The 26647-nt window shown below is 44.9% G+C and overlaps 1 protein-coding gene and 1 long non-coding RNA gene across 4 annotated transcripts in view; one reads left to right on the plus strand and one right to left on the minus strand.

The window, feature by feature from the left end:
• Positions 1-2043: 2043 nt before the first annotated feature.
• Positions 2044-26647, minus strand: part of BRINP1 (BMP/retinoic acid inducible neural specific 1) — a 167639-nt gene continuing 143035 nt past the window's right edge. For all 3 annotated transcript variants that reach the window (XM_074330929.1, XM_074330928.1, XM_019731196.2), the window contains one exon: positions 2044-3622. In XM_074330929.1, the coding sequence (XP_074187030.1) occupies positions 2482-3622 (1141 nt within the window). In that variant the 3' untranslated portion in view covers positions 2044-2481. The remainder of the gene's footprint in view (positions 3623-26647) is intronic.
• LOC141571179 (uncharacterized) lies at positions 6668-10773 on the plus strand. Its single transcript, XR_012495920.1, has 3 exons — positions 6668-6991; positions 7103-7767; positions 9334-10773. It is a non-coding gene; the product is annotated as an uncharacterized LOC141571179 (long non-coding RNA).

Here is a 26647-nt window from a genome sequence, read left to right on the forward strand (position 1 = left end):
AACTATCGTTTTAACTGACCCTCAGGTACACCATGCCTATTTCCACCTTTGTGCTATTGCATTCGCTGTTCCTGGGCCCTTTGCTCCTTCCTATTTGCGCAAGTCCTATTCATTTTCAACACCCAAAATGAACTTGCCCATATAATGCCTTTACCAACCCAATGAGCAGAGTTAAACACCTCTTTAGGGCTCCTTTCTGTGTGCCTAACCCCACAATAGCAGTCATCATGGTATACTGTAATTATTGTTTCTTTTTTAATTGGTTCATATCTGTCTTTCTCATCAATTTATGAGTGGCACAAAAGCATGGATCGTTTCCTTATAAATCTTCATTTTTCTGACATGGTCCATTCATGTCAGAGATGTCCTGACATGCTCTATTCATGTTGAAGCGATGTTTGATTATTTACTGACCTTCTACAAAATCTTGTGCTCGATGAATAGCCGCTATGTGACCCCTGGAAGGAAGAACTTCCAACCTAAATCAACACTGAATCCTCTCAAAATCTGAGGTCCAAAGAACTATGTTAATTCATACTAAAAACTGGAATTTTAAAGTTGGAATTTACTACCATTAAAAAAAAAAAACAACCCTCTATACACACACTTAAATAAACTATTAGGTTGGTGCAAAAGTAATTGAGGTTTAAAAGGTTAAAAAAAAATTTGCAAAAACCGCAATTACTTCTGCACCAACCTAATAGATAATTCTTTACCTGTTATGCACTGAAGCCCTCTCCTTCTTTCATCTTAAAATATAGTGGGAATAGTGTTTTCTTTGAGTCACATTATCATAGACTCTGGTGAACTCTAGATAGGCTCATTGTATTTTATCTAGGCTAGCATTACTGGGAGAGAGAAATGCACATTCCTCAAGTGGAAGCAGTGGCTGGAAGAGACGCAAAAGCTGGTCAGGGTATGGAAGGACTGTCTAAGAATTGGATCTGCTCTGTAACACAAGCTGGAATGAGCACTATTGCTCCCTTTCAGTGAAAGAGGAATCCACAGAAAGTGTAAGGTGGAGCTAATTAGCTCCCTGTCCCTGAGATGGTCCAGTCAGCCAACAGTGGTGATCTCCCTAAGACGCTGAAGAGGCTATTTGTCCTGGGCAGAAGTTTAGACCAGAGGTGTTCTATTTTCTCTTCCAGCCCTAAGATGTGTGATCTGTTTCTTTGCCAATACAGAAACGAATTTCCAGATACTCAGAAGCATGTCTAGCAAGTACCACCTTAGCAAAAAGATGCATACATCATTCTTAGCGACTGAATGGTATCTGCCCCAGTCCTCTGCAGGAGTGCTTTGAAATGAGTTTTTCTTCTTGAGTCTCTCCTTTCATTTTAACCCCGAGCCCCACACAAGGCTTCTCAGCTTTCATAGATAACACGTAAATGGCAATATTAGTGTGTGTGTGTGTGTGTGTGTGTGTGTGTATGTGTGTGAGTGTATTCTGAGTTAATCAAAGAATAACTTTTTAGGTACTCGGGGAAAATGGTTTGGCAGACCAATGCAATATTTAAACCTACCTTGTTTTATTTTGCTTTGGTCATTGATTTTTATTCAAATTAAAATTTAATATGCAAAGCATTTCTTTTTAGAGAAAGAGGTGAAAAGGGTTTCTTGATTAAAAGAAAAGGAAAAAAACTTAAGACTGAAAGTCCGTCCCTTGGCAGTTGAGTTGAAGGAGAAAACACCACAGTGCAGCATGATTTAAAAGGAGAAGCAATGCCAAGGGACTCAAAAGGTGGGGTTCAAACCCTTAATCAGGCAGTAATGGTTGTAGCCAGGGGCATGCCATTTCTAGTTCCCAGACTAAACCCAGGAGTCCCACAGCCCATATCTAAGGTTCCTCATTGTTTTAACGCCCTGTGATTCTGTGAATGCCTCTCTCCCCAATCCCACTGTTGTCCAGTTTTAATGAGCTTCCATTTATTCAGCATGAAAGAAGCTAGATGGATACGATAGCGCTGTCATTGCATCCCCACCCTTGTGTAAAAAGGAGTCAAAAGAACCACAAGGAATTAAGCAGAAAGAGGGAAGAAATCATAACCGAAGAAATATCTTCTTTATCTATGTCCATTTCCTCCCACAAGGAAAAATGGCAGTGTCGGTTGTACATTACATATATCTCTCTTTCTTTTCAGTGTTTAATCTTAGCACCTGCACAGCAGAGATCTTTACAATTCATTGCATATGCTCTCCCCCACCTCCCCCTCAATACAGCACCTGAGGCCTAAGAAGCACCTCCCTCCAAGCCCCTCCAATGGCCGAGACCCTTCTTCATGACAGAGTACAGAAATAACAAACATGCCCCACGGTTTTATACAGTTGCTAGAACGTTTTCGCTTCCAACGGACGAAGATTTTCCTCCTTTTCTTCGAATAGTAATTACAGTTTACAAATTTTTGTTGGTTTCATGTTGCTTTGTTTTGTCCTGTGACGTTTGCACAACAAAAGGGAAAGTGCGTGGCAAGGGGTCCCAGGTTAGCAGAGTTTGGCCGTCATCTGGTCCGACTGTTTGAGGATCTCGGTGTTGTAGAGGTCCAAGGCGTGGTTCACGCGGATGATCTCGCTGTTGGTGAGTTTCAGGCGGTGCTTCAGCATACAGGAGAACAAGTCCAGCTGGGGCTTCCCCGGGGCCACGGGAGGGGCCAGGCGATTAATTCGGTCCCGAATATCCAGCAGGAGGAGCATCACGGACGACGAGGAGTAGAACTGGCCGCCCTGCGTGTAGGACTGATTGACCTGCTGCACGGCGCTGCGAAGGAGGTCGGCGTTGAACCTCAGGCTGTACCCGAACACCTGCACGTCCGAGATCTTGATGTAGAACTGCCGCTTGGAGGGGTCGGACAGGTCCACGGGGCCCTGGCCGGTCTCATTGCGCAGGAGGGTCGTGAGCCGAGTCCGACTGCGCAGGTAGATGTGGACCGTCTCGAAAAACGTTTTCCACCGATTGCCCAGCAGCAGAGTCCAGTTGTAGCACTGGCTGTTTTGGAGACGGACCTTCTCCCAGCGCGGGTAGCCGAACTCTCCGAAGGGCATGTTCCAGCCCTCCGAGTGGCTCCCACTGAAGGGGTTCACGTAGACGAAGAACATGGGGTCCAGGCTGCTGTTGCGCATCTGGCAGATGCGCATGGACATGCCGATCACCATGTGGATGAAGTCCATGCGGTTCTTGTTGCTCTTGAGCGTCAGGGACATGCGCTTGCGCCACCGGGGGTCAAAGAAGGTGTCGAGGCGGATCTCGTTGCTGATGAAGGTGGTGTGGACGTAGAGGCGCGAGTCCATCTTCTGCAGCAGGTACTTCAGCTCCAGGTCCTGGAAGTCCAGGTCGGTCTCGAAGCTAATGAACTGCTCGCTCCGCTCCGAGTCCACGTTCTGTGGTTCGCAGCGGCCTCGGTACAGCTTGTAGCCCTTGTTGCAGGAGCCGCACAGCGAGATGTTGGCCAGGCTGCACATGGCACAGCTGTTGTTCCCGCCGATGATGCAGGGGATGGGGCGCTGGCAGAGCGTGGTGCTGCCATGGCACACGCAGCTCCTCTGGCTCTCCAGGAAGGTGCCCCAGAACCCGTTCTCGTTGCAGTAGAGAAGCGACTGGACCCTAGCAAGCCACTGCTGAATTGTCCTGGGGGGTAGAGGGAAAACGGAGAACGTTAGGCACCGTGGGTAGGATGGCAGGGATGGTCATCCCACCGATAATGCAAAGTGGAGACGCCCAACGAATAAAGGGGCTGGGTTAACCCCTTACAACAGGAAGGGCACTGAGTGTAAGTTACAAGAGGTACAACGTCAGTCCTTCTAACGCCACAGACCTGCTATATGATCTCGTCCTTCACCCTTCTAGAGTTCGGTGTCTTCATCTGTAAAGTGATGGCGTTGGGGTACCTGTTATTTGGGGTCCTTCTAGCTCTATGATTCCATTTACATTAGCACCAAAGAAGTTTGATTCAGGAAATTAAAGTGTTTAAACTCAAACACCCCTGCTGGATAACAACAAAATAAAATCAACAATAGATAGTAACTTAGGGGTTATTTCCTTTATCCGGCATCAGATGGTTCAGCCTTCTTCACTGGTCCTCCCACAAGGTTGTAAAACATACAACAACGTCAATGAAAACAATTTATACATTATATTACTCTAGAGGCCCGTGCAGTGCTTTCATGCTGATGATCTTACATGATCCTGACAATGGCTGTTCAAATCATGGAGGAAAGATGTTTTACCCCCATTTTCCCAGAGCTCCAGACTCTCAATTCAATGGCCTTTCCATCACAACATGTATCTCTAGGTCACCCTCCCTGCGGCCCCTCAACACCTTTATAAACAATAGCCAATCCGGGCCCCAGATTCCCTCCAGTGAATCATTCCAAGTAAGACAGATACTCAATCGGATGAGAAGAAACAGAATAGTTAAAAATATGTAAGGCAGTCAGCTTAGCGGCCTCTCATATTTCCTCATTTTTGTGCACAACACCTAGGCTGTCTTCCACACTACGAATAATCCCTTACATGTGTCTAGCACTTTTTCCCCTGTAAGGGCATATTCACTCCCATTTTCTCACTTGAGCCTCACAGCAACACCCTGAAAATAGCTTTGGACTTCAGGTCAGTCCGAGATTGCTTACAATCCTGGCTCCCGCACATATGAGCTGAGGTAATGCTGGGCAGTTACCTTCACCGTCCTAATCATCCCTACCACATAGGGCTGTCGTGAGGATTATATGAATTTTTATGTGAAAGCTTAGCCTCAGACTTGGTAGTTATTAAGGGCTCGATAAACGTTAGCTCTTGTTATTCCTGCAAAGGGACTGTCAGCTCCATTTTATAGACACAGCAATAGGAGCTCAGAGGTGAAAAGATGGACGAAAAGCCAAGCTGTGTTTGAGGAGAGCAGTCTCTTGGCTCATGGCTCTGGCTTTTTTCCTTAAACGTCAAGCAAGAGTCAAGAAAGGCTTTCTGAAGTGGTGATGTTGATAGTCACGATGATGGTGGTGGCACTGGTTCACAGTCACGTTAGCATGCCGGGCACAGAAGCCCTTTTTCCATTGTACAGGCTATAGTAGGAAGCAATCCATCTACTCTGTCATGTCCGCAATCAAGCCACATGGTCAAGGCCAAGAACACTAAGGTCGGTGATAGACTCTAATAGGGAAAGCACCTGTGTCGGCCCGAGCAGGGCGGAGTTCAAAGAGCTCAGTTCTGTAACCAGGAATACATCGCTTTGTCTTTCAGCCTCAGTACCTGTATCCAAAATGAGAAGAATATTGGCCCATCTTATGTGGTAGGTGGGAGGACTGAGTGAGATAATATATTTAAAGCATTTAGCACAGAGCCCGGCATAGAGCAATTATTGGAAAGGTAATAATAATAAGCACTCTTATCCCAGAGAATAAGCTATTCCTTTGAAGGTATTGAGACACTCTCAGGGATTTCACTATCTCTCTGGAGTTTGAGGAAAACCATTTTGTCATATGGGACATTTGAAAATGGATACTGTTGAAACAGCTTCCCAGGATGCTTTGCTTTAAATGAGTTGCTTATCAACTGAGAGAAAATGGAGGAATAATTAGTGCTCTCCTTGAAACTGCTCTGCCTTTTAAATCCACAGAACCATCCAGTCCCCAGCAATAAAACCTCCCTTACAAAATTCAAAACATTATATTGAAACCCCTGGTTTTCTTGTCAGTTTCCCCTCCACGCTCTATGGCTCGAGAGGGGGAGATGCCGTCTTCTCTGAGCATCTAGCCGAGAGACTGGCTCCATATTAGTGTTTGCTGAATGAATGAATGTTTGCTGAATGAATAAACGAACAAAATTAATATTTTTCTTCTTCTTTTTCATTAAGAAAACCCAATTCCTCTTCTCCCCTCTGGACTGCAGTATTAGTTTTCGATACCGTCCACCCACACAGCTTCAGTACCCCCTCCCCCCAGTCTTTGCTGCGTGAGACCAATCCTATTACAGCCTGGAGAACAGCAGCAGGCCCAGACTTCAGGAAACGGAGCTGGAATAGTAATGAGCTATGAGGCTCCCACCTCCCCAACCAGAACATTGACTGAATATTGGCTATGAGTCATCTGATATTTTTGTGAGCTGCAGGGACCCGCCACACGTCTCTGATTGCGCGGTTCCATCTGACGACAGCGTCATTTCAAAATGCCTCTTTCAAATGGCCCACACTTGCCCCTGTCACTCCCTCTCCAAGTGACAGGACAGTACCCCATTTAGAACTCCTCTGTTCCCATCTGCAAGGCATTCTATAACCCCGCAGAGCACCCCCTTTCTCGTGTCTCATCTTTGGGGTCCTTTGTCAGGACTGCAGCCCCCACTCCTTGAATCAATGCTTCATTGTGGCTGAACTCTCAGAATCCTCCGTGGGGGAAATAAAAAAGATGAAAGTTCCTGGTGATGCTGCAACAAGCAACGGGGCCAGTGGCACATTAGGATTCCAGCCCTGTCGAGCAGGAGGGACTGGGGACAGAGGCCCTCTGAGGCGCGTTAGTGAGCGGCATGGCACCTGCATCTCCTGACCTCGGAATAATCATGAGGTTGTGGGCTGTATCAAAGAAGGCATTAATGATACAGCGAGAAGACTGCAGGGGGTGGGGGCTGGCAGCAGAGGCCCAGGGAAAGAGGGTCGAGAGAAACAGAGAGAGGTGGAGCCTGGGAAGGGTGGTAAGAGGAGAAAAGGACATGGTGTTGGAGATGGGGGGGAAGTGAAGAAGCCGGACCTGTATGAGCAGGCAGGGCACTGCAGGAGGAGGCAAATGAGGAGAGAGAATGTGATGGAATGAAATTAGAGTGGGTAGGACGCAGCAAAGAGATTCAGCCAAGCTTTAAATTGCCGTAACTCACAGATTCAGGGACTGTGGACACTGGATGGACCATTTGATGGCAAGTAGTCCTTTTCTGGAGAGGCGAGAGGCGGTATTTGGTGGAGGTGGAGGGTGCAGAGAGGGGAAGCAGTGTTACCAATGAGTCCTGATTCCCAAGGTCAGTGAAATTTCCTTTGCTTTCTAATACTTTTGAGAAGAGTAAAACCAGAAAAACAAGCTCATTACAGGTTTTTTTGGGGTTTTTTTATGTGTCTGTTTTTAACACAAGCAACTTCCAACAATGAGGACTGCAATCTCCTATACCTTCTCCATCTCTAGCTGGTACTGTAAGTGGTGACACTGATATTCAGAAGCCCTGTGCTGCTCAGGAGCAGGCAGCACCCTAAATTGGCCAAGGCAATCAATGCTTACAACTATTGAGCACCACTGTATACCAGGTTTTATGCTGGAGGCTCTGCCCCTCCCACCCCGCAGCAGCATGTATAACCACCCATCTGCATTACAGATGAAGACAGTGAGGCCTTGAGAAGTGAGAAAACTTGTCTGAGATGACCCCACATTCAGATACCAGGATCTGTGACTCCAGCACGGCACACCTCCTGCGAGGTACTATAATGTAAAATTATCACAATGAGGCAAACAAGAAGAAGGAAGCCAGCCGCAGAAAGGCAATAAATTGGAATAATGGAAAAATACTGAAAGTTTGAGCATGTGAAGGGCCTATTATCACATTCCTCGCTTCCTCTGGACCTGCCAGGATCCCTCTCTTCCATTCACAGATAATTGGAGCTCACCAACAAGTGCATAGGGAGAGGCTGGGGACCAGGGGTAGGAGGGACGGCGATCTATAAATACCATTTCCCAGGCTACCTGGTGACAGCCTGCCTCAACCCCAGCGACAGAAGAGCAGCTTAATAGGCCAACTGGAGGAGGGTGAGTGGGAGGGGTCTCACCAAGGGCTGACACAGCTCTATTGCCAGGCAGGCAGTGCGAGGTGGTGAGGACCACGTTTTAAAATGCTCTCCTTTGTCCCTGGGGACCCAGAGCATGGTCCGTTTGCAGCCACAGCTGAACTCCAATACCTCTAAATCAGCATCTTTCTGTTGGATGGGATTTCAATTCATTCTGATGGGGGGCTGAGGGGAGGGAGAAAGGAGAAAGGAGAAAGGAAGGGAGGACAGGGAGATGCATTTTTATTTCTAAAGCTGACTGGGAAGCACCCACAAACTCACAAGGAACCGCTTGGAGCACAGAAGCAGAAATCTAGAAGCAGCCTCGGAAACGTTCAGACCTGAACACTGAGACTCCGTTGCTTCTGTGGAGGATCCACGTTTCTTGAGTGCTCTCTACATCATGACAGTCATGCCTTGATCCTCCCATCAAGCCCATGAGACAGGACTCCCTGGTCATTTCGAATCTACTGATGCAGGTGGTGAAGGCCAGAGAGGGACTGTGACTTTCCCACACTCACACAGCATGGATGCAGCAGACTCAAGCTCAGGGTTTCTAGATCTAAATGCAATGCTCCCACAGTTCTTCCTCGTACTTCCTCGACCCTCTAAAACCCAGACTGGAGGAGAAGCTAGGCTCCAGGCCATGCAGACACCTACACTGCTCCCCTGCAGGCCTTGTCTTTGCCTCAGCCAGGATTTTCTGGCAACATGACAGGTCTCCCAGTGACACAGCATGGAGTCACTAGTCATTCTGAGGACAGAGGCTATACCACCCAGGGCTTCCCATCAGTGCTTTCAAAGGCACACATCTCCCTTTTAGAACCACCTGGGTGGGGGGCCCAGGCTGGGATTCCTAATTCAAGCAAACCTCCTGCTGATTTTAATTGGAGGTTTTGCCTAAGACAGGAATGCAGTGTGGGGCCAGTGGCATTTGAGGGAAGATCATACAAATCTGTGCCAAGGAGAGAGAGGGGGAAAAACAAATCGAGGCTAAAATAGAAAACTGTAATCCATAATTCCCATTTGCCTGCCATGGGTGTTTCTTTAAAAGTGGAGAGGAAATGAAAAAAAAAAAAAAAAATGGAGTTCTGAATTATTCTGTTATTTATGCCCTGTGCTTCTTCCTTGGCATTTGCTTGACATTGTAATGGGTGTCTGAGTAATTTTGTGAGATTCCACAAAATATATACTCTCTAGGCCATAGACTAGACTGGGAAGATAAACAATTGTTTGTAGGTTTCTGATGATGCACTGTATTTTGGGTGTGCTGTGTATGACTCTGTGTGTGTGTGTGTGTGTGTGTGTGTGTGTGTGTGTGTGTTTTGAAGGAATGATGCTAATAGAGAAGAATACATCGATGGTGACAGTGCTTGGGGCTTAACTGAAAGAAGCCTTGGTTTATGTATATGCTCGTATGAATTATAACTGGCCATCAGACCCACTCTGTGTTCGTCATTTTTCCCAGATAAATATTTAGCTTTTAAATCATTTCCCTCTTGAGTGTCTATCATTGCCTAAATAACTTGTTTTCCCGTCTCCTTCTCAGCTCTTCACATGCCGTCAGAGCCTCAGTGCAATACGGAAGGAAAGACCAAGACAAGAATTCTGTGGTCCCTTGCCACGATGAAGATGCTTTCTAGTTTGGTTCTGTGGAGGCAACAGGTCTTACTTGCAGAGGGCATGGGGAAAGTGCAGAAGGAGGAAGGGGGAGAACAGCAATGTGAAAATCCAATAGAGGAGTCTTTAAAATTAGGTTGTCAGGAGCTTAATTGGGGAGGATTATGAAACAATTTTTGTAATTACACAATTCTGTGTCTAGGAGGAGGTGACAGCCAACACCAGCTGCATATTCAAATTCAGCTGTGGCTTTGGGGCATGGATGTGCTGGAGACAAGTGAAGGAAGGAGCCAGAAGCTTCTTTAAAGCTGACAGAACAGCTAAGAGCAGCAGCGTTCTCCAGGTGGAGGGCTGCAAGAGTGGTTTATTCTTCCCGGGCAGTAGTTAGGCAGAAGAATGAGACTCAGAAAGTAAGAAGGGGCTCATTGAGTCTAATGGGCTAACAGTGAGGTACAGTAATGGTTTTCTAGGTCAGTGATCTGGGCAGTCAGGTGGGGGTGAGCACAGATGTGGGAGTCAGTTAAGTTCATGCTGGACACCACCCTACCACTATTTGGCCTGGTGTATTTGACCTTGGATAAGTCATTTCACCTCTTTGATCCTCAGTTTCCTTATCTGTCAAATGGGGACGTAATACCTACCTTACGTTTTGTCTTCAGGACTAGAATTGAACATGCAAAGCTCTTGGGAGGTTTGCAGTGAAAGGAGGTTACGACTGACCGTTAACTATTATTGTCACTGAGGACAAAGAATAGCTGTGTTTTATAAATGTTCCAGGTAAAAATATTCCTCTGGGTTACTAGAAAGCCCAGTTGATTATAGCTTAATATCCTACTCTCACCCATTACTCGCCCTCCACAGTATAATGAATAATGTCACCACGATGCTTGAAGAAAGAACTAGAGACGTGGGCTATGGAGTCAGAAAGAATTGCGTACTGAATCATAGGCCTGCTACTCATTAATTAACCTTGAGCTAATTGCTTGTCTTTTCTAAGCTTCAGTTTTCTCAACCCCTGAAAGAGTAATAATACAGTACTTGCAGGTTTGTTTGGAGGATCAGATAAGACAATGTATACAAAGCTTCCGACAGAGAGTAGGAGCAGTGTCCTCATCAAAAAACTGCTGTGTTCCTCTTGAGCTCACCTAGAAAATGGTCCTTTTGAAATAGGTAATTATAGATTTAAAAATCCAGGGAAATGGTTCAATATATGTTATTGGGTCAGCTGAATATTGATATTAAAACAGCAACAACAAAACCTCTTCTTGACACTTCATCTCTTCTGTCCTCCTAAATCATTAACAGATGGATTACAGGTCTAAATGTGAAAAGTAAATAGTAATAATACCAACATCAGCAAAACAAGTTTTTGAAGAAAACACAGGGGAGCATCCTTATGATATTGGAGGAGGCAAAGATTTGTTAACATAGCTCCCCATAAAGAAAAAGAAATGATTAATAGGGATGTATTAAGATTAAAACATATCCATCAAGAGATACCACGCAAAAAGTGAAAAGCCAACCCTTAATTAGAGAATGTATTTGCAATACCTCTAGCCAATCAAAGACTGTATTTATTTATGATACGTAAATAACTCCAGAACTGGTTGGATGCTGGGCTAGTCAAAGGCATTTATGCTGCCTGAGGTTCGCCACTCCTTTCTGGGTCTCTTTAAACCAGAATAGATGCAATTATCACAAATTTTATTTATCTTGAGAAGGTTCTCACTGAATTATTTAATAAATGTACTTGGTCCCAGAAAAAAACCTAACAAAGTACAAATCAGTAAGAAAAAGTCAGATCACCAAAAGGGAAAACATGCAAATGATGTGAATAGGCCCTTCATAAAAGGATATTCAAAAGGCCAATTAGTGCATGAAACTCTACTTCATTAGCCATCAGGACAATGCCAATTAACATTGCAGTGAGATACTACTGCAGCGGGATGACTAAAATCAGATAAAAATAAAAACAGAAGAGATGGGAAACACTATGTATTGGCAAGGATGCAGAAGGATCCAAACCCTCCTGTGTTCCTGGTGAGAGAGAATATCGGTTCAGCTAATTTCCAGGAAAACAGGAAGTATCGACTTAAATATCTATGAAGCTGAACCTATGAACACTCTTAGGTCCCAGCAATTCCAGGCTTGGTATACACCCAGCAAAAGCGCACACGGAAGGTCACCCAAAGACATGTGTAGGACAGCAGCACCATAGGTCATAGCCCCAGACTGGAGACTATGCAAGTGACACCAGCATTACAAGAGATTTCTACAAAGACAACGGAATAGTCTTCAGAATGAACGGGCCAAAACTACACAACACAACGTGGAGGCATCGCATCAAAGAATGAAAAGGTGAAAGAAGCCAGACACAAAAGAGGCCATACTGAACAAAAAGAGGCAAAACTGCGCTCCAGAGGGTGGAGCAAGGAGAGGAGTAATTTCCTGGGAGAAAAGGTTCCTAGTGCCCAGAAAAGGGGCACAGCAGGGGTTTCTGCAGTGCTGATGAGCCCTCTTTATTCATTTATTTTTAAAAATCGGGGTGCTGTTGGTCACACATGTGAATTCATTTTGCGGTGCACTTAATGATGTTTTCACTTTCTATATATCAGTATTACTTCCATAAAACACCTTAAAAAAATCATCCTTTAAAGGCAAGCAGAATAATATTATTAAGGCAGCAATACTTCAGATTTCTGTATCACTTTTAAACTTTCCAGTTGTGACATCACTTTTTAACGTTCTAAAGCTCTTCTGTTTGGGACTCTAATGTTGATCTTGACCACTTTTCTGTGTCCTAGGTTGGCTTAAGAGGTTATCATTGAATGTCGTTTTACCAATATAACAAACTGGGCTCAGAGCGATGTGACTTCCTGAAGGTCACCAGTAAGTTGTCACATCACTATGATTATAACTCACCCATGTGTGGTTTGCTGGCCCAGGGGAGGGTGGAGAGGGGGAGGAGGGCTGGGAAGTGGCTGTGAAGGAGGATAAGAGAGAGCCATCCACAGAAATTGTAAGAACCTTGTTCTATTTCTGACTCAATGTTCTGAGCCTCCAGATTTTATTCCGAACAGGAAGCCACTTCTGATCCCCAAGGGAGGAAAAAAAAAAGGCTAAAAACAACAAAAAGGGTCTGGAGATGCTTATTTTCTTGCCTTACGTCAGCCGAGTGAGTCAATTACCCTAGTTGTTACAAGCGCAGAATAACAAACGGGGAGGAATGGAGATCTGACTAGTACTGTGGCGTTGCGCAAACTCTGCACATCACTCACAGAGAAACTCAGCCGCTGGCACGCACCCCCCTGCTCTGCACCCAGGTTGTACACCCCTGGGTGGCTGCGGAGTTCAGCCTCGCTGACTGCCTTCTTTTTACCCCCATAAATACAGAACAAATGCCAAAGATGTTCTTAGATAAAAGTTTCACTGCCCCAGGGGTGGGAGGGCACTTGAGGCTTCTGTGATTGACAGCCAACTGCCCCCGGCTAGCCCGGGGCTATCTGTGGGCTTGTACCTCTTCTTTAATAGGACAATTTAAGACACACTTAGAATAGGTCTTTGCCCCAAAATCGCCACCAAACCTCCCTCCCAAACCAGTGGTCAGGGACTATCAGTAGCAATATACTCCAAAGGGAGCTGTCTGTGGGTATGGGATGGCGGATTTCTGGAGTCCTGGATCTGAATGATGCTAAGACAAGGCCTGGTCCATGGGAAACAACCCAGACAGGTTATGTGACTTGCTTGAGGTCACACAAGTAGTACTTGGAAGCCCAGAACCAGAACCAGATCTGCACACTACCATACAGCTATACGGGTCACCTTCCCCCCAGCCTCTCCCAAAGGGACCAACAGCATTTTACCTGGGTGACTGTGCACTGGGGAAAAGGACACTTTTCCAGCATTACTGGACACTGGCTCTGAACTGATACTAAATCCAGGAAACACAAAATGTCACTGAAGTCCCCCAGTCAGAATAGGTGTTTAGGGAGATCAGGGGATTGATTTTAGCTCAGGTCCTTATAGTGGGTCCAGTGGTTATTTCCTGCAGTTATTTCTGTGGTTCCAGAATGCACACTTGGAATTATTCCATAATTGGAATACTCAGAAATTGGCAGAATCTTCATCCCTCCCACTTTTGATACCCACACTATACATATACCCACCAAATAATAAAATAATATTATAGAACATCCACTCCCACGAACCAGCTTCCAAGACAATAAAACAACAAAACATGCATGTAGCAAGGGGTGTAAACCTTCAGATAAATCCACTAAATGACAGTCTTAATTGACAAGGGTTCTAAAGGGCAATTTTATATTACAAAATGTTTCCTCACAAGGTCTCTGAAGAGCGCAGTCCCCTCTGTACTAAAGTGTATTACAATGGAGAAATAGGCAAATGGTAAACATACTATGAGTGGCAGGTGGCCACAGACCCTTTCACATCAGATGGGAGGTCTCTGTTCCCTCCCCTGAATCTGGCAGAGTCTCCAACTGCTTTGACCAATACAATACGGCAGAAGAGATTGACACAGTTTACGGACTCAGCTCTCAAGAGACCAGCAGCTTCTGTCTCTTGGAAAACTCCCTCTTGGAACTCTGAAACCACTTCCAAGCAATCTGACAACCCTGCTGGAGCCACCACTTGGAAAGACCCTGGAGAGGGAGAACTGTCCAGCTGAGTCCAGTCTTCTTCAATCTCTGTGAAGGCACCAGACATGTGAGTGAAGCTCTCTTGGAACCTCCAGCCCACCCAGTTGCCAGCTGACTACCAACAAGTGCCTTCAGACAACTCCATGTGGAACGGAAGAATTACCCAGCCAAGGCTGGCACCAATTCCTGACCCATAGATCATGAGTATAATAAAACGATTGCTGCTTTAAGCCCCTGAGTTCGGGTCAATTTATTATACAGCAATAGATATTCAAACTACTTTATACCACGAGCCCCAAAGAAAACTCAGGATAGCTCTTCCCCATATATTACTGTGTCAGGCAGAATTCTAAAACTGCCCCCTGCCTCTCCAAGATTTTCCAAGCTCTAATCCATGGGATCTGTGACTATGATAGGACTTCCAGGAGAGAGTTCTCTCTCTTTTTCATTTACTAAATTTATTGGGGTGACACTGGTTAGTAAAAGTGTGCATTTCTGTAATACATCATCTATGTAATGCATTGTGTGCTCACCACCCAGAGTCAGGTCTCCTTCCATCACCACATATTTGATCCCCTGCTGACCTAAAGATTGGGGGATTATCTAAGTGGACCTAATCTAGTCAGATGTGTCCCATTAAAAGCAAAGTTTTCTCTGGCTGTTGGGAGAAACAGAACTCAGAGACCTGAACCATGAGAAGGACTTGCTGCATCTTTCTTCCTTTGAAGATGGAGGGGTCCATGTGCAAGGACTGGAGCTAAGGGTGAACCCCGGCAACAACCAACCAGGGAAAGGTGACCTCAGTCCTACAACCACAAAGAAGTGAATTCTGACACCAACCTGAATGAGCTTGCAAGGGGGTTCTTCCCCAGAACCTCCACGTCTTGATTTCTGCCTGTGAGATGTAAGCAGAAGATCCAACTAAACCATGCCTGGACTCCTGACCCATGGAAATGGAGATCATGAATGTGTGTTGCTTTAACTCTAACTTTGTGCTAATTTGCTACACAGCAATAAAAAATTAAGATAGTTACTTTGGCCAAGACACTTCCCCTAATGAAATGACAGGAATAGATCAGAGGATATTTTTGGTCCTTGACAACTATGACATTTTATGATTCTGTGATTTCAGGTTATTTAAACTTCCTGAACCTCAGATTCCTAAAGTAGAGAGAGCATGGGTGCAGGACCGGTCTGGTGCCAAGTTTTTCTTATCTACTAGATTTCAAGCTCACTGGGAATAGCAATACCCTTTGTCTTGTTCACCACTCCACCACTAACCCTTGCATAATGCCTGGAACGTAGTAGCTGATCATTAAATATTTGTTGAATGAAGGACTGAATGGATGAATGAATGACGATCCGTATAAATATTCATGTAAACATCTTTTGACAAGAACAAAGGACGGCGCCTACATAGGTGGCAGCAGAGGAGGACTGGTTCTTAATATTCGGTGGGTCATTAATTTCTCTGAGACGTAATCATCTCACCCGTAAATGGGGAGACCAATCCTTGCTCCAGCTGCCTCACAGGTTATTATAAGGATCAGACAAAATCACTGGTATGAAAGCCCTTTGGAAACTTTAACCTGGGCATGAGGTATTTGTCTTACCGTGTTTCCCCAAAAATAAGACCTAGCCGGACAATCAGCTCCAATGCGTCTTTTGAAGCAAAAATTAATATAAGACCTGATATCATATCATATCATATCATAGACCCGGTCTCATAGTAAAATAAATTAACTTTTGCTCCAAAAGACGCATTAGAGCTGATTGTCCAGCTAGGTCTTATTTTCTGGGAAACACGGTAGTAATAGTTTATTTTTTTAAGGTTGACGAACATACCTAAGCCAAATGGTTAAATTCATTCCCTAGATAACAGAGAATGAGCACCTTCCCACTGTTACTGTGGCAGCTGCTTTTCGGCAGTCACACCAGCTCTCAGCCCCAGTGGTACCTGCTGGGACACAAAGTATTTCGTACCTGTTCAAATCAGTGTTAGAAACTCAACTCAAAGAAGACTGGCTGAAGGATGAGGATTTCTAGTGACCGGAGGGAAGCACAGCCTGTGGGACCACACCAAAGCCTGGGTTATCGCCTCTTCCTTTGGGGGAAATCACTCTTTTCCATGGCTGTGTACTGAGGAATACAATCTCTTGGAAAACTTCAAAAATAAAATTGAACAGCATGCATACTTGACCCCTTCTCTACTTTTTTTTTTTTTTTAATTCAACATTTCCTAAACTTATTCAACCAAAGATACTACTTCCTTTCTTCCCTCCCCCTGGAAATATCCTACAGGATTCATTTGAGGGACTTCATTTTTGCTTGGTCTCTACCAAGTGCATGTATAGTAAGGTAAGACCATACTATTCACGGCAGTGAGGAGAATCTTCTAATCCAAATTTAGTGTGGTCCCCAGACCAGCAACATTGTATCATCTAAGAACTAGGACCCATCCCAGACCTACTGAATTAGAAAACCTGGGGGTGGGGCCCAGTAAGCTGTGCTCAGAAAGCTTTCCAGGTGGCAGTGGTGCTCAGTCCAGTTTGAGAACCACCACTGTAACCCACACATTGGTGGTAAAGCTCGTGGCAGCACAGGGAAGAAACAGGGAATCCTTTTACACCTAGAAGAAGAGGTTCCATTGATTTTTTTAATTCATCTTTCAAATGGCTACCAGAGAGCACTTACTAATAGCATTCCTTCTATTTTTTACCCCAATGGCTACTCAACACCTATAGGATAATATGCAAACTCCACAACTAGGTATTCAATCCCTCCACAGTTTCATCTCAACATACGGGACTAATCTTATTCAGTAACAATAAGGACAATTACACAGTGAGCTAGTATTTATTGACCACTTATTACAGGCTAAGAACTCTGCATATGTACCTTGGGTAATCTTCACAGTAACTCTGTGGAGAACGTACTGGTATTATCCTCATTTTACAGATGTGGACACATCTGGGCCAGAAGACACTGAGCGTCCAGCTCATCAGCATTTAACACCAGATCATCTGGCTTCAAAGGCCATGTACTCAATCTTCATTTATGTGCTCACTCTGACTTCTGCTTTCCCATTTCTGGATACAATTAATCTCACATTCAATGCTTTGTAAGTACGTGTTGTTTTTTGAATGGAAAACCATTCTCTCCACCCCAAGTTCAAAGTGTCATTGTCACTCAACTCCCATCTCACATGCTCCCTCACTTCAGTTCAGCAAATGCTGTCATTAGGTGCCAGGCACTTTACCTGTCACTTTGGGGTGCTGGTGGGAAGCAAAAAAAAAGAGTCCCTGTTCTCATGGAATTGGGATCAAGTAGGGGAAGGCTGGGATGAAATTGCAAATGTGCCAAGTGTTAGAAAAACACACCATGTGGGATGCAGTAGAGACATATTGCAGGACAGTTTTAACGGGGTCCAGTGTGCCAGGAGAAGCATCCCTAAGAAATGGGGATTTGATCTGAAATTTAAAGGATGAATAGAGTAATCCAGGCAAAGAGGGAAGGGGGTTCTCTAGCTTTCCCAGCAGGAATGTATTTCTCTCTTCTTACCTTTGTTGCTATTCAAATTCAATGTTTAGAAAGCAGAAAGCATAACAGAATGTGTTTATAGGGTTGCTGTAAGGATTAAATGGGGAAATATGTAAGCATTTAAAACTATGCCTTGTACATAATAAATGGTCAATAAATGTTAAGTATTATCATCTTTTTTTTTTTTTTTTTTTTTCTTACCATGTAACAATTGCAAGTTGCTCAACTAATAGTGGCAAGTTACTAGGAATAAGAACTTCTGTCTCAGGGTGAGCTCTCGCGTGTGACTGCCACACACCTAACACTCTCCCTTCCATCAGGTGATTGTGGTGTGTGATGATCACAGCTCATTGAATACTCATGGCAGGTTGGTAATGATCCTACAGAGCTTGCTTCTGTTCCCTCCACGTGACAGACACACCTACGGAAAGTCAGTTTTGTGTGTTCCCAAACCTGTCCATGCCAGTTGCATTTGCTATTATTAATCACAAAATTAAAAGTCAAATAAATTAATGAAATACAAGCATTTTCTGTGGAAACTAATTTGAATTCTGTGAAAAAATATCGACAAAGACCAGTGGCTGAAAAAATTCCCATCCATTTAAATAAAGGGGGAGTATCTGAGAAAGACTGGAAGGGTTCCTAAAGTTCTACAAATATGTAGATTGTTTCTCAAGAGTCTTTATCTACTGTTCTACTTTAAATAAACCAAAGTTGGAAATATCATAGTATCATTGGTCAGGTTTATGCAAGGAAGCCAGTAAAATGTCAAATAGAATATACCCACCTGCTCAAAAAAGATGTTGGCTTTATTTGAAAAGGCTGACCCAGGAACATATATTTATATATTTAACTTAAAATAAAATGTGTTTATATACTGCAGCAAGTATACATTTTAGGATTCCCTATTTAACTGAACTTTTTTTATTAGCCGACAAATTATTGGCCTCTAATTTGTCTGTGAAAGAGCCCTGAACTTTGACTTTTAACTATGTATTCTTTTATTGGTTTTCCGAAGTTAGGTATTATTTTTGTCTCCACCATTCCAATTAGGAAACTGAAGCTCAGGTACCTTAGCACAGTGTCAAGGTTACACAGCTAGTAGATGGTAGTCACTCACCTTGGCCTGTCAGACTCCGGAATCTGACGTCTTAGGTATCTTAAGTTTCACTGCCTCCCTCCTATATTATTACATTTTGTTGAGCTCATGCTTGATTCTTCTCTAATGGAAACATCTGTTTCTTGGAAGCAGAAACAGTGTCCTCATCAAACATCTAGGGTCCACTACCGCTGTGCTCTTGATTGTATTATTATTGTATATGCTCATTTCTTTACAGGTTATGAAGAGTTTTCACATATATTATGTAACTGACTGGGGCATAAACTCCATGGGATAGCTACTCTTATCATCTTGATCCTATAGATGAGGAAACAGAGGACTCAGGTGAAGAGATTTTTGGAGGTCATGCATCTAATAAGTGGCAGAGCAGAAACTGTCAGTCTAATAAACTAAAATTGACTTCAGTTTAATAAAATATAAGTCACATCTGCCTGCCCCACTGCAGGAGTCTGTGGAGGTGAAATCCAGAGGCAAGTAAGTATATGGTTCAGAGGGAAGAATCAAAGTCAGCATGGATATTGAGGGTCATCCTAATAGAGATAACAATTATCTTGGTAGCCAGAAACTTTCCATAGACACCAATTAAACACTGTAAGGAGCAGGAACTATGTTGAAAGCTCACATAGGTTCAGAAGCTGTGGCCCCAGGATTGGAGCATGAGGTGGATGCCCCCAAGAGATTTTCAGCTCAACAATGCATAATTACACTGTGCCTGACTAAGGCCTAGACTGTTAGGTCAAGGCCATGTGAATATGAGAAGTAAAAATAAACCAAGTCCAAGAGTCACCGGAAAATGCCAATAATTATCCTGCCTGCTCCTCAAGTTAAGGCTCCATGGACCTGCTTATCTCACAACACTATACCCTCTACAAAAATCAGGTGATAGGATATAGGGAAGAAACACCACATCACAATGATGTTCAGCATCAACTTGGTGAGAGGAATTTTTCTTATTTCATTGAATTTAATAGACTCCAAGAAATGTCTATTTTTGTCCTCTTTTATTTTTTTTTTCTTCAGTAGGGTTCATTTCTCCAAGTAACAGACTTAACAAGAGATACTTTCAGGATTTGGATCGAGGTCAGTTGAAGACAATCTCCTTTTGCAAAAGGAGATTGTCTTCAACTCGTTGTGCAGCTCAGGAGTGGGTGGGTGGACTGTCACCATCTGAGGGCCTGACTTTTAGTCAGTTGTCGTCTGTTCACACATTCCTGAGTGACTTTAAACAAGTCACTCCCTGTGGCCTTCATTTCTTCCCTTGTGCATGGGGAAGACGATCTAAATGTACACAATATATGTGAGGACATCTGCAGGTTATTTTTATGGCAATGGACACAATCTTAAAAGGTTACGTCAACATGCCCTTGGAACCTCATTCCAAGTAGAAAATAATTTCTTTGTCCATTCATTGAACACAGTTTTTTCAGCTAAGCTCTGAAGGATAGGTAGAAGCTACTTCAATGAAGGAAAAGTAAGGGTTATTCCAGGTAGAGGAACAGCCTTTGTGAAGCCAGTAGAGTTGGAGGGAGCAACGCACATTTAGTGAACTGAAAGGAGATTAGTGGGGCTGCAGCTGAGAGAGCTAAGAAAAGGTGTGCAACCCAGAGTCAGCGGCAGGCAGGGGCCAGAAGATGGCGGACCTATAGGTCATCGTAAGCTTCTGCTCCTTTTCCATAGAGCGGTGATCAGTCACCACAAGGTTTTCAGCAGGAATGTGACAAGATAGAATTTGATTCTTAAGTAATAATTCTGACTGCCCTGTAGAACGTAGATTGGAAAGTGATTAGATTTGGGGAGACTTAGTTAAAAGGCCATTGGAATTTTGGGGGAAAGAAGATCTTAGTTTGAACTCTATTAGACTACTTATTAAAATGGGCTAATTAGCATCATCTGAAAGCAATGCTGCTCCAAGATACAATTACTGACCTTCTGCCAATATTTTGGAGTTGAACACTCTCATTCTCTCTTAGTGGTATTTCTCCCAGTGTTGAGAAGGACCTCAGAGAAACTAAGCCCAGTTGTTTCCAAATTGTTTTAAGGAAAAAAAGGAAGGAAGGAAGGAAGGAAGGAAGGAAGGAAGGAAGGAAGGAAGGAAGGAAGGAAGGAAGGAAGGAAGGAAGGAAGGGAGGGAAGGAAAAGAAAGTCACCTTATTTTCCCAAAACGCGTTTAAATTCAGAATTCCATAAAGAAAACGGATAAAAGGTGACACAATAGGTGAGGTGCAATCATTCAGTACTTAACCTGCACCCCACCCTTGCAAAGTGCGTTTATTGCATCAGGATTCTCTGGAGTAGGTGCCAGGCCTCCTGGATTTAGTACAGCTCACACAGGGCAGGGCCACGACTTTCTCAGGACCCCTGATTCCAACCACTGTCCTTTTCACATGCCCTGAGGCTAGACAATGACATCCTGAGGACAAAAGCCCTGTTGCTTGTGTTTTCAAATGCCTTCCAGTGTCTGGCACAGGGCTGGGGGACCAGGTGGTTAGCAAACATTTATGGAATTGCACAAAAGTCAGCTAATTCAGCATCGCTCACGGTGATTTTGTGTTTCTTCTCTCCCTTTCTCCCCGCGTTCCTGCCTTCTTTTTTGCTCTCTCTCCCCCATTTCCTTTCTCCCTCCCTCCCTCCTTTGCAAGGACAGGTGATTTCCACCACAATGCAGTGTTTCCTCAGGCTTCCCCTTGAATCATCCTGCCTCCCTTGAATCATCCTGCCTCAGGGCCAGGCAGAACAGCACCCGAGGTTACAGGAAAGGACTGCCTGGGTTTGAATCCTGCCTCTTATTTGCTGTATAATCTTCAGCAAGTCACTTCACATCTCCGTTCCTGAATTTCTCCATTCATAAAAATGGGAAGAGTTAGTCCTACCTGCTTGAATGAGGGGAAAGTGGGTAGAACAATACCGGCACGACAAATGCCTTAGAAGTGTTAACTATTAAACGTTGTCTTGAACCTAAACTCGGCCCCATTCATTCTCTGCCCGATGAATCTGGCTTCACGTTCATCCTGCTTGCAGAGCCTCCTTGCAGAGAGCACGCGGAGTTTACGAAGTGCGTCTGGACCCCATCTCAGGTGAGCCAGAGACCCTCTGAGGCAGGAGGAAGAAATTATTATGCCAGCTCTACAGATGACACAACCACAGCTCACAAAGTCTCAGGCCATGTAATAGTAGTGAACATACTCAGAGCCCACTTCCCAATCTCTCCCCCTTTTTAACTGTGTAACATAAGGATGTCCTGAGAGGGAAACAACCCACAGAAACCTTCCTCGTGGGTCCCCCGTCTTTCCCCAACCTACCCAACCACAGTGCCATGGTCTGACACTGGGGCCAGGTCCTGCACAGGCTAAAAGAAATCCACCGCAGTATTCCTGGGACCCCAAAAAACCTTCTATACAATGGGCACCCAATAAACCTTTGGTTGGGTGTTGGATCCCCTGGCAGGTGTGGTTTAGAAAGAGTCTTGCGCCCTCATCCTAACGAGTGTTGAACCTGAGGGTGGGATGAGTCTTACTGATCTGGGGGCTTCCAGAGCTTAACACGGGGAAAGCTTTCAGGACATGCTGGCTGCACTGACCTTCACTGAACCTGACCTCATCTCTCTAACCACAGATGTGTCTGATATGTCTGCCTGGGTTTCTGCCTGGGCTCTGGGGCTGACTCAGGGCTCCACGACCGGGCCATTTCCTGCATCTCAGCATACCATAGGAGACACTATAAAACTGGAATCCTGGTCCGCCAACGCCCCCATGACCTTGATGAGCTAACCCTGCCTTTGGCATCACTACACACTCAAAGCAGGGGCCCCGTCCAAGCACGGCCACCTCTCCACGCTGCTGCACACGGCTTCAAGCCTGCACAGGGCTCCTGACCCCCGAGCCCAGCAAGGAGTCAGCGAGACAACGCCAGTCCTGCCACTTCCCTGCCCTGTGACCTTGGACAAGTGACTGACATCTCTGCCTCCTCAGTTTCCTCATGGATAAAACAAGTCCAAGAGCATCAACGTCACACAGATAGTGTGAGGATTAGAAGAAAAAACTGTATGTCACCTTCCTCAGTACTCACGCTCACTGAGCATTAAGGTGGGCTCAATAATTGACAAGCAACATATCAGTGCCTGGTAAAAATCACAATAAGAAACGTAGCTAACATGGAGGGCGTGTTTTCCATGTGCCAGGCACCGCTCGAAGCATTTCATGTGGGTTACAGCATTGAATTTCCAAAACAGCCTTAGGACGTCGGCCCTACTATTGGCCCCTTTTTATACATGAAAACATTGAGGCTCAAAGATGGTAGTCAATTCCCCAGCGTTACAATGTAAGCAGGTGGCAATGCGAGGATTTGAACCCAGGCTGCCCGATTAGAATCTTTCTAGTTAGCCAGCTCCATTGCCTGTTATAAATACCTGCTCAGTAATTGATTGTTATTGTTTTGTGATTGTTATTATTATTGTGAAGCTTCTTTGCCCGCATATAGCATAGTCACCTGCAGCTCTAATTATACTCAATTTATCCTGTAATATATAATCTCCAAAGACTCCCTCTGCCCTCGGGAACCCACACCTGTCAGTATTCACACCCTCGAATGTGGGGCTGGGCTTTCGGCCAATAGAACGTGACAGACGCGATGCTCTTGGACTTCCAAAGCTAATTTGTAAGAAGGCTTACAGTGTCCTTTTAGTCTCAGGATGCTGCCGTGCTGCAAGAAGCCCAGGCCACACGGAAAGGGCCCCTGTAGGCACTCTGACTGCCAGCCAGCTGAGCTCCCAGATGACTTCAGCACCGATTTGAGAGACCCCCCCACCCCCAGCTGTGTCCAGTCAACCTACAGAACCATGAAAGACGATTCTACACTGTGGTTTTGAGCCACTGACATCTTGGGGTGAACTGTTTAGCATCAGTTGATAACCAGAACACCCCTTGTGCCTTCCAGCCCAATATAAAGTTTCCAATATGCCTCAAAACAAAGGTCTAATGATCTGTATTTGACGTCTCACTAAATTTTATAGGTAAACATGTCTTGGACGTACTAACAAAATAATGAATATCTGTTGATTCTGGGTACATTACTTAACTCTCTGTGCCTCAGTTCCCTTATCTGTAAATAAGAATAGTAAGACAGCAAGAATACCTCGTTCATAAGGTTGCAGTATGGAAGAAGTTAGTTAGTTCATATAAGATGATTAGAACAGTACCTGACATTTAGAATACATATACCAAGTGACAACTCTCCCTCCCTCACCTTAGTATCTCTTCTACTTTCTTTTAACTAAGTCAGGCACTTTCCTAAGCTTTTTAAATTTTAAAATCTTAATTCCCGCACTTAACCCAAAGCCAGTGTTATCATGCCCCCTTGCAAATGAGGTGCTGGGACTTCTAGAAAGCCTCCTGACTGGTAAATGATGGAACCAGGATTCGGACCCGGTCTGTGTGCAGCTATAGCTCTTTCCCTCTCCCCCCCAGCCTCCACAATGCCACCTCTCTGTGACACAAGTAAAAGTCCCTGTGACACATGCAGCAGTGACAGCATCTGCTTGGTGGACTCATCTCCCACGGAGTCTGGCGTGCCAACAAATCGCAGCCTAGAAAGCAGTTCATTTACATATTCCAGCTTGCTCAGCTCAGGTGGCCCGAGATCCCCAGTGTTAGCACCTCTGTCTGACACTAGTCCTGGGCAGGGAGGTGTCCTCCCTGCTGGTGTGAGAAACACTCATTAAAGCCTTCGATTCAGATGTCAGAAAGAAGCCCACAGCCAGCAAGAAGGTACAGCCTCAGAGAAACCAGCCCAGAGCCGACCTTCTGTTCCCCACACCCCCACTACCCAGCAGTCAACACTCCTTAACTGAACATAATTGAGTGGTGTGCCAAGGTGGAATTGCAGACGTCCTCTCCAGGTGAGTGGAGGAGGAACGGCATGATTAGGGCAAGTTTTCTCATCTCAGGATGAGAGACGGCAACACGGCAAGTTCTTCCTTTGAAGGTCCTGGTGGTTGCAGGACACCTCCAGTGTCTGCACCTGATGGCTTGCACAGGAAGAGCGCTTGTTCATGTATGTGAACACCTGCGCTCAGAGAAGTGAAGTGACCTGCTCAAGGTCACACAGCTCGCTAATTAATGGTAGGGCACCATCACCCTCCTTCCTCCCTTCCAATGCCTGTCTAGCTCCTCTCCTTCTGGAACCCCCCTGAGGTGTCCCTAGACCCGAAACAGCCGTGGTGCTCTGCTCTATGCCAAGACATTCTTCTCACCTTTAATAAACGTGTCTACCCAGTGTCTTTAGGCCTTTGGACCCACTTCATTCTCTGATGTGACAACCAGCAAAATTGAAGAGACAGGTATCTGTTTAAAGCCACGTGATGGTTACTCTTTTCCACCAACTTGCATTCAGCGTGGTCAGGCCTGGGGATGCAGCTTCCTCACCTACAGGTCTGATCAAAGGCCCCCTTTTACAGAACTTTTGCTGAATTATTTCTACCCCCAAATTCCTATGTTCAACTCCTCACCCTGAGGACCTCAGAATCTGACTCTATTTGGAGATCAGGTTTTTAAAGATGGAGTTAATTTAAAATGAGGTCACTGAGGTGAGCCCTAACAAAATAGGACTCGTGTCCTTATAAAAAGAGGACATCAGGACACAGACACACACAGAGTGACAGACCATGTGAAGACGCAGGGAGAACATGTCTACCCACAGGCCACAGAGACGCCTCAGAAGAAACCAACCCGGGTGACACCCCCATCTCGGACTTCCAGCCTTCAGAACTGTGAGAAAATAAATTGCTGTTGTTTAAACCACTCAATCTGTGGTACTTTGACTACGGCAGCCCTAGCAAGCTAATATCCGTATGGGGCGTTTTCCCTGGTTGCCAACAGAACCCCTCACTCTTTCACAGCACTGTTTACTGTGTTCGCCTCCAGTTCTCTCAGGGCGACAGGTCACATAACAGATGCTGGATGGGTCTAGATGGAATCTACTTCAGACACTCATTCATGGAGGCAGCTTGGGCATCTGCTGCAGATGATAAGAAGGGGTTTTGTGACTGGACCCCTTTCTCTCAGTCCCTGGTTCTGCGGCATTGCAACAAGTAAGCCACTGCCAGAAGGAATTCTACGTGATTCATAAAAAATAATGATCACATACTTGGTGCAAAGCAATGGGCTCAGAGTTGGAGGGAATGGGGAAAACAGGGATGAGCACAGACAAGTGTAGAAGAAAGAGGTTTCATAATGGGCAAGAGGAGGAAAAATATGCTGATGGAGGCAGGAGTTTTAGATTAATGGGAACTTAAAATAAGGAGCCTTTGGCTGGTGCAACCAGGGAAGACTTCATGAAGGAAGCAGTACTTGATTTGGGGTCCAGAAAAATGAAAGAAAAATGGGTGCTTGGATGGGGGTGGTTGGATGGAGGGAGACTGCTTAGATTAGTCCAGTGATTTTTAAATTGTGAGTGTCCATGGAGCATGGTGATTAAGAACACAGCATGTAGATTCATCGAGTCAGGGGACATCTCGTCTATTTCTCTTACAGCAGCAACACTTACTTTGCTGGGGGGACCGCATTATGCAATAGCACCACCACCCTTGTTACAATAATCAAAGCTGTCTTCAGATATTTCTAAATGTGCCTTGGGGACAAAATCACCTCCAGTTAAGAACCACTGACTTACACTGTAGTTTTAGACCAACCACTTGACTTCTCTGAGCTTCAGTTTTCTGGTCTGTTCAATGGAGTAGCAATCATATATATTAATATGTGGCTGATATAGAATCTATTGAGTGAATGTGACTTAGCCTCAATCTTTTAAAGAGTAGATAGATCTCTTTCCAAATAATACTGGATGTGGAATGCCCAAACATGAAACGGATGGAAGCTCCGCTGCTTTGGCAGACACAGGGTGGAGAGCCCTCAAACCTGCATACTTGCTCT

This window comes from Rhinolophus sinicus, linkage group LG04, assembly GCF_036562045.2.
Source record: "Rhinolophus sinicus isolate RSC01 linkage group LG04, ASM3656204v1, whole genome shotgun sequence".
Classification (NCBI taxonomy): domain Eukaryota; kingdom Metazoa; phylum Chordata; class Mammalia; order Chiroptera; family Rhinolophidae; genus Rhinolophus; species Rhinolophus sinicus.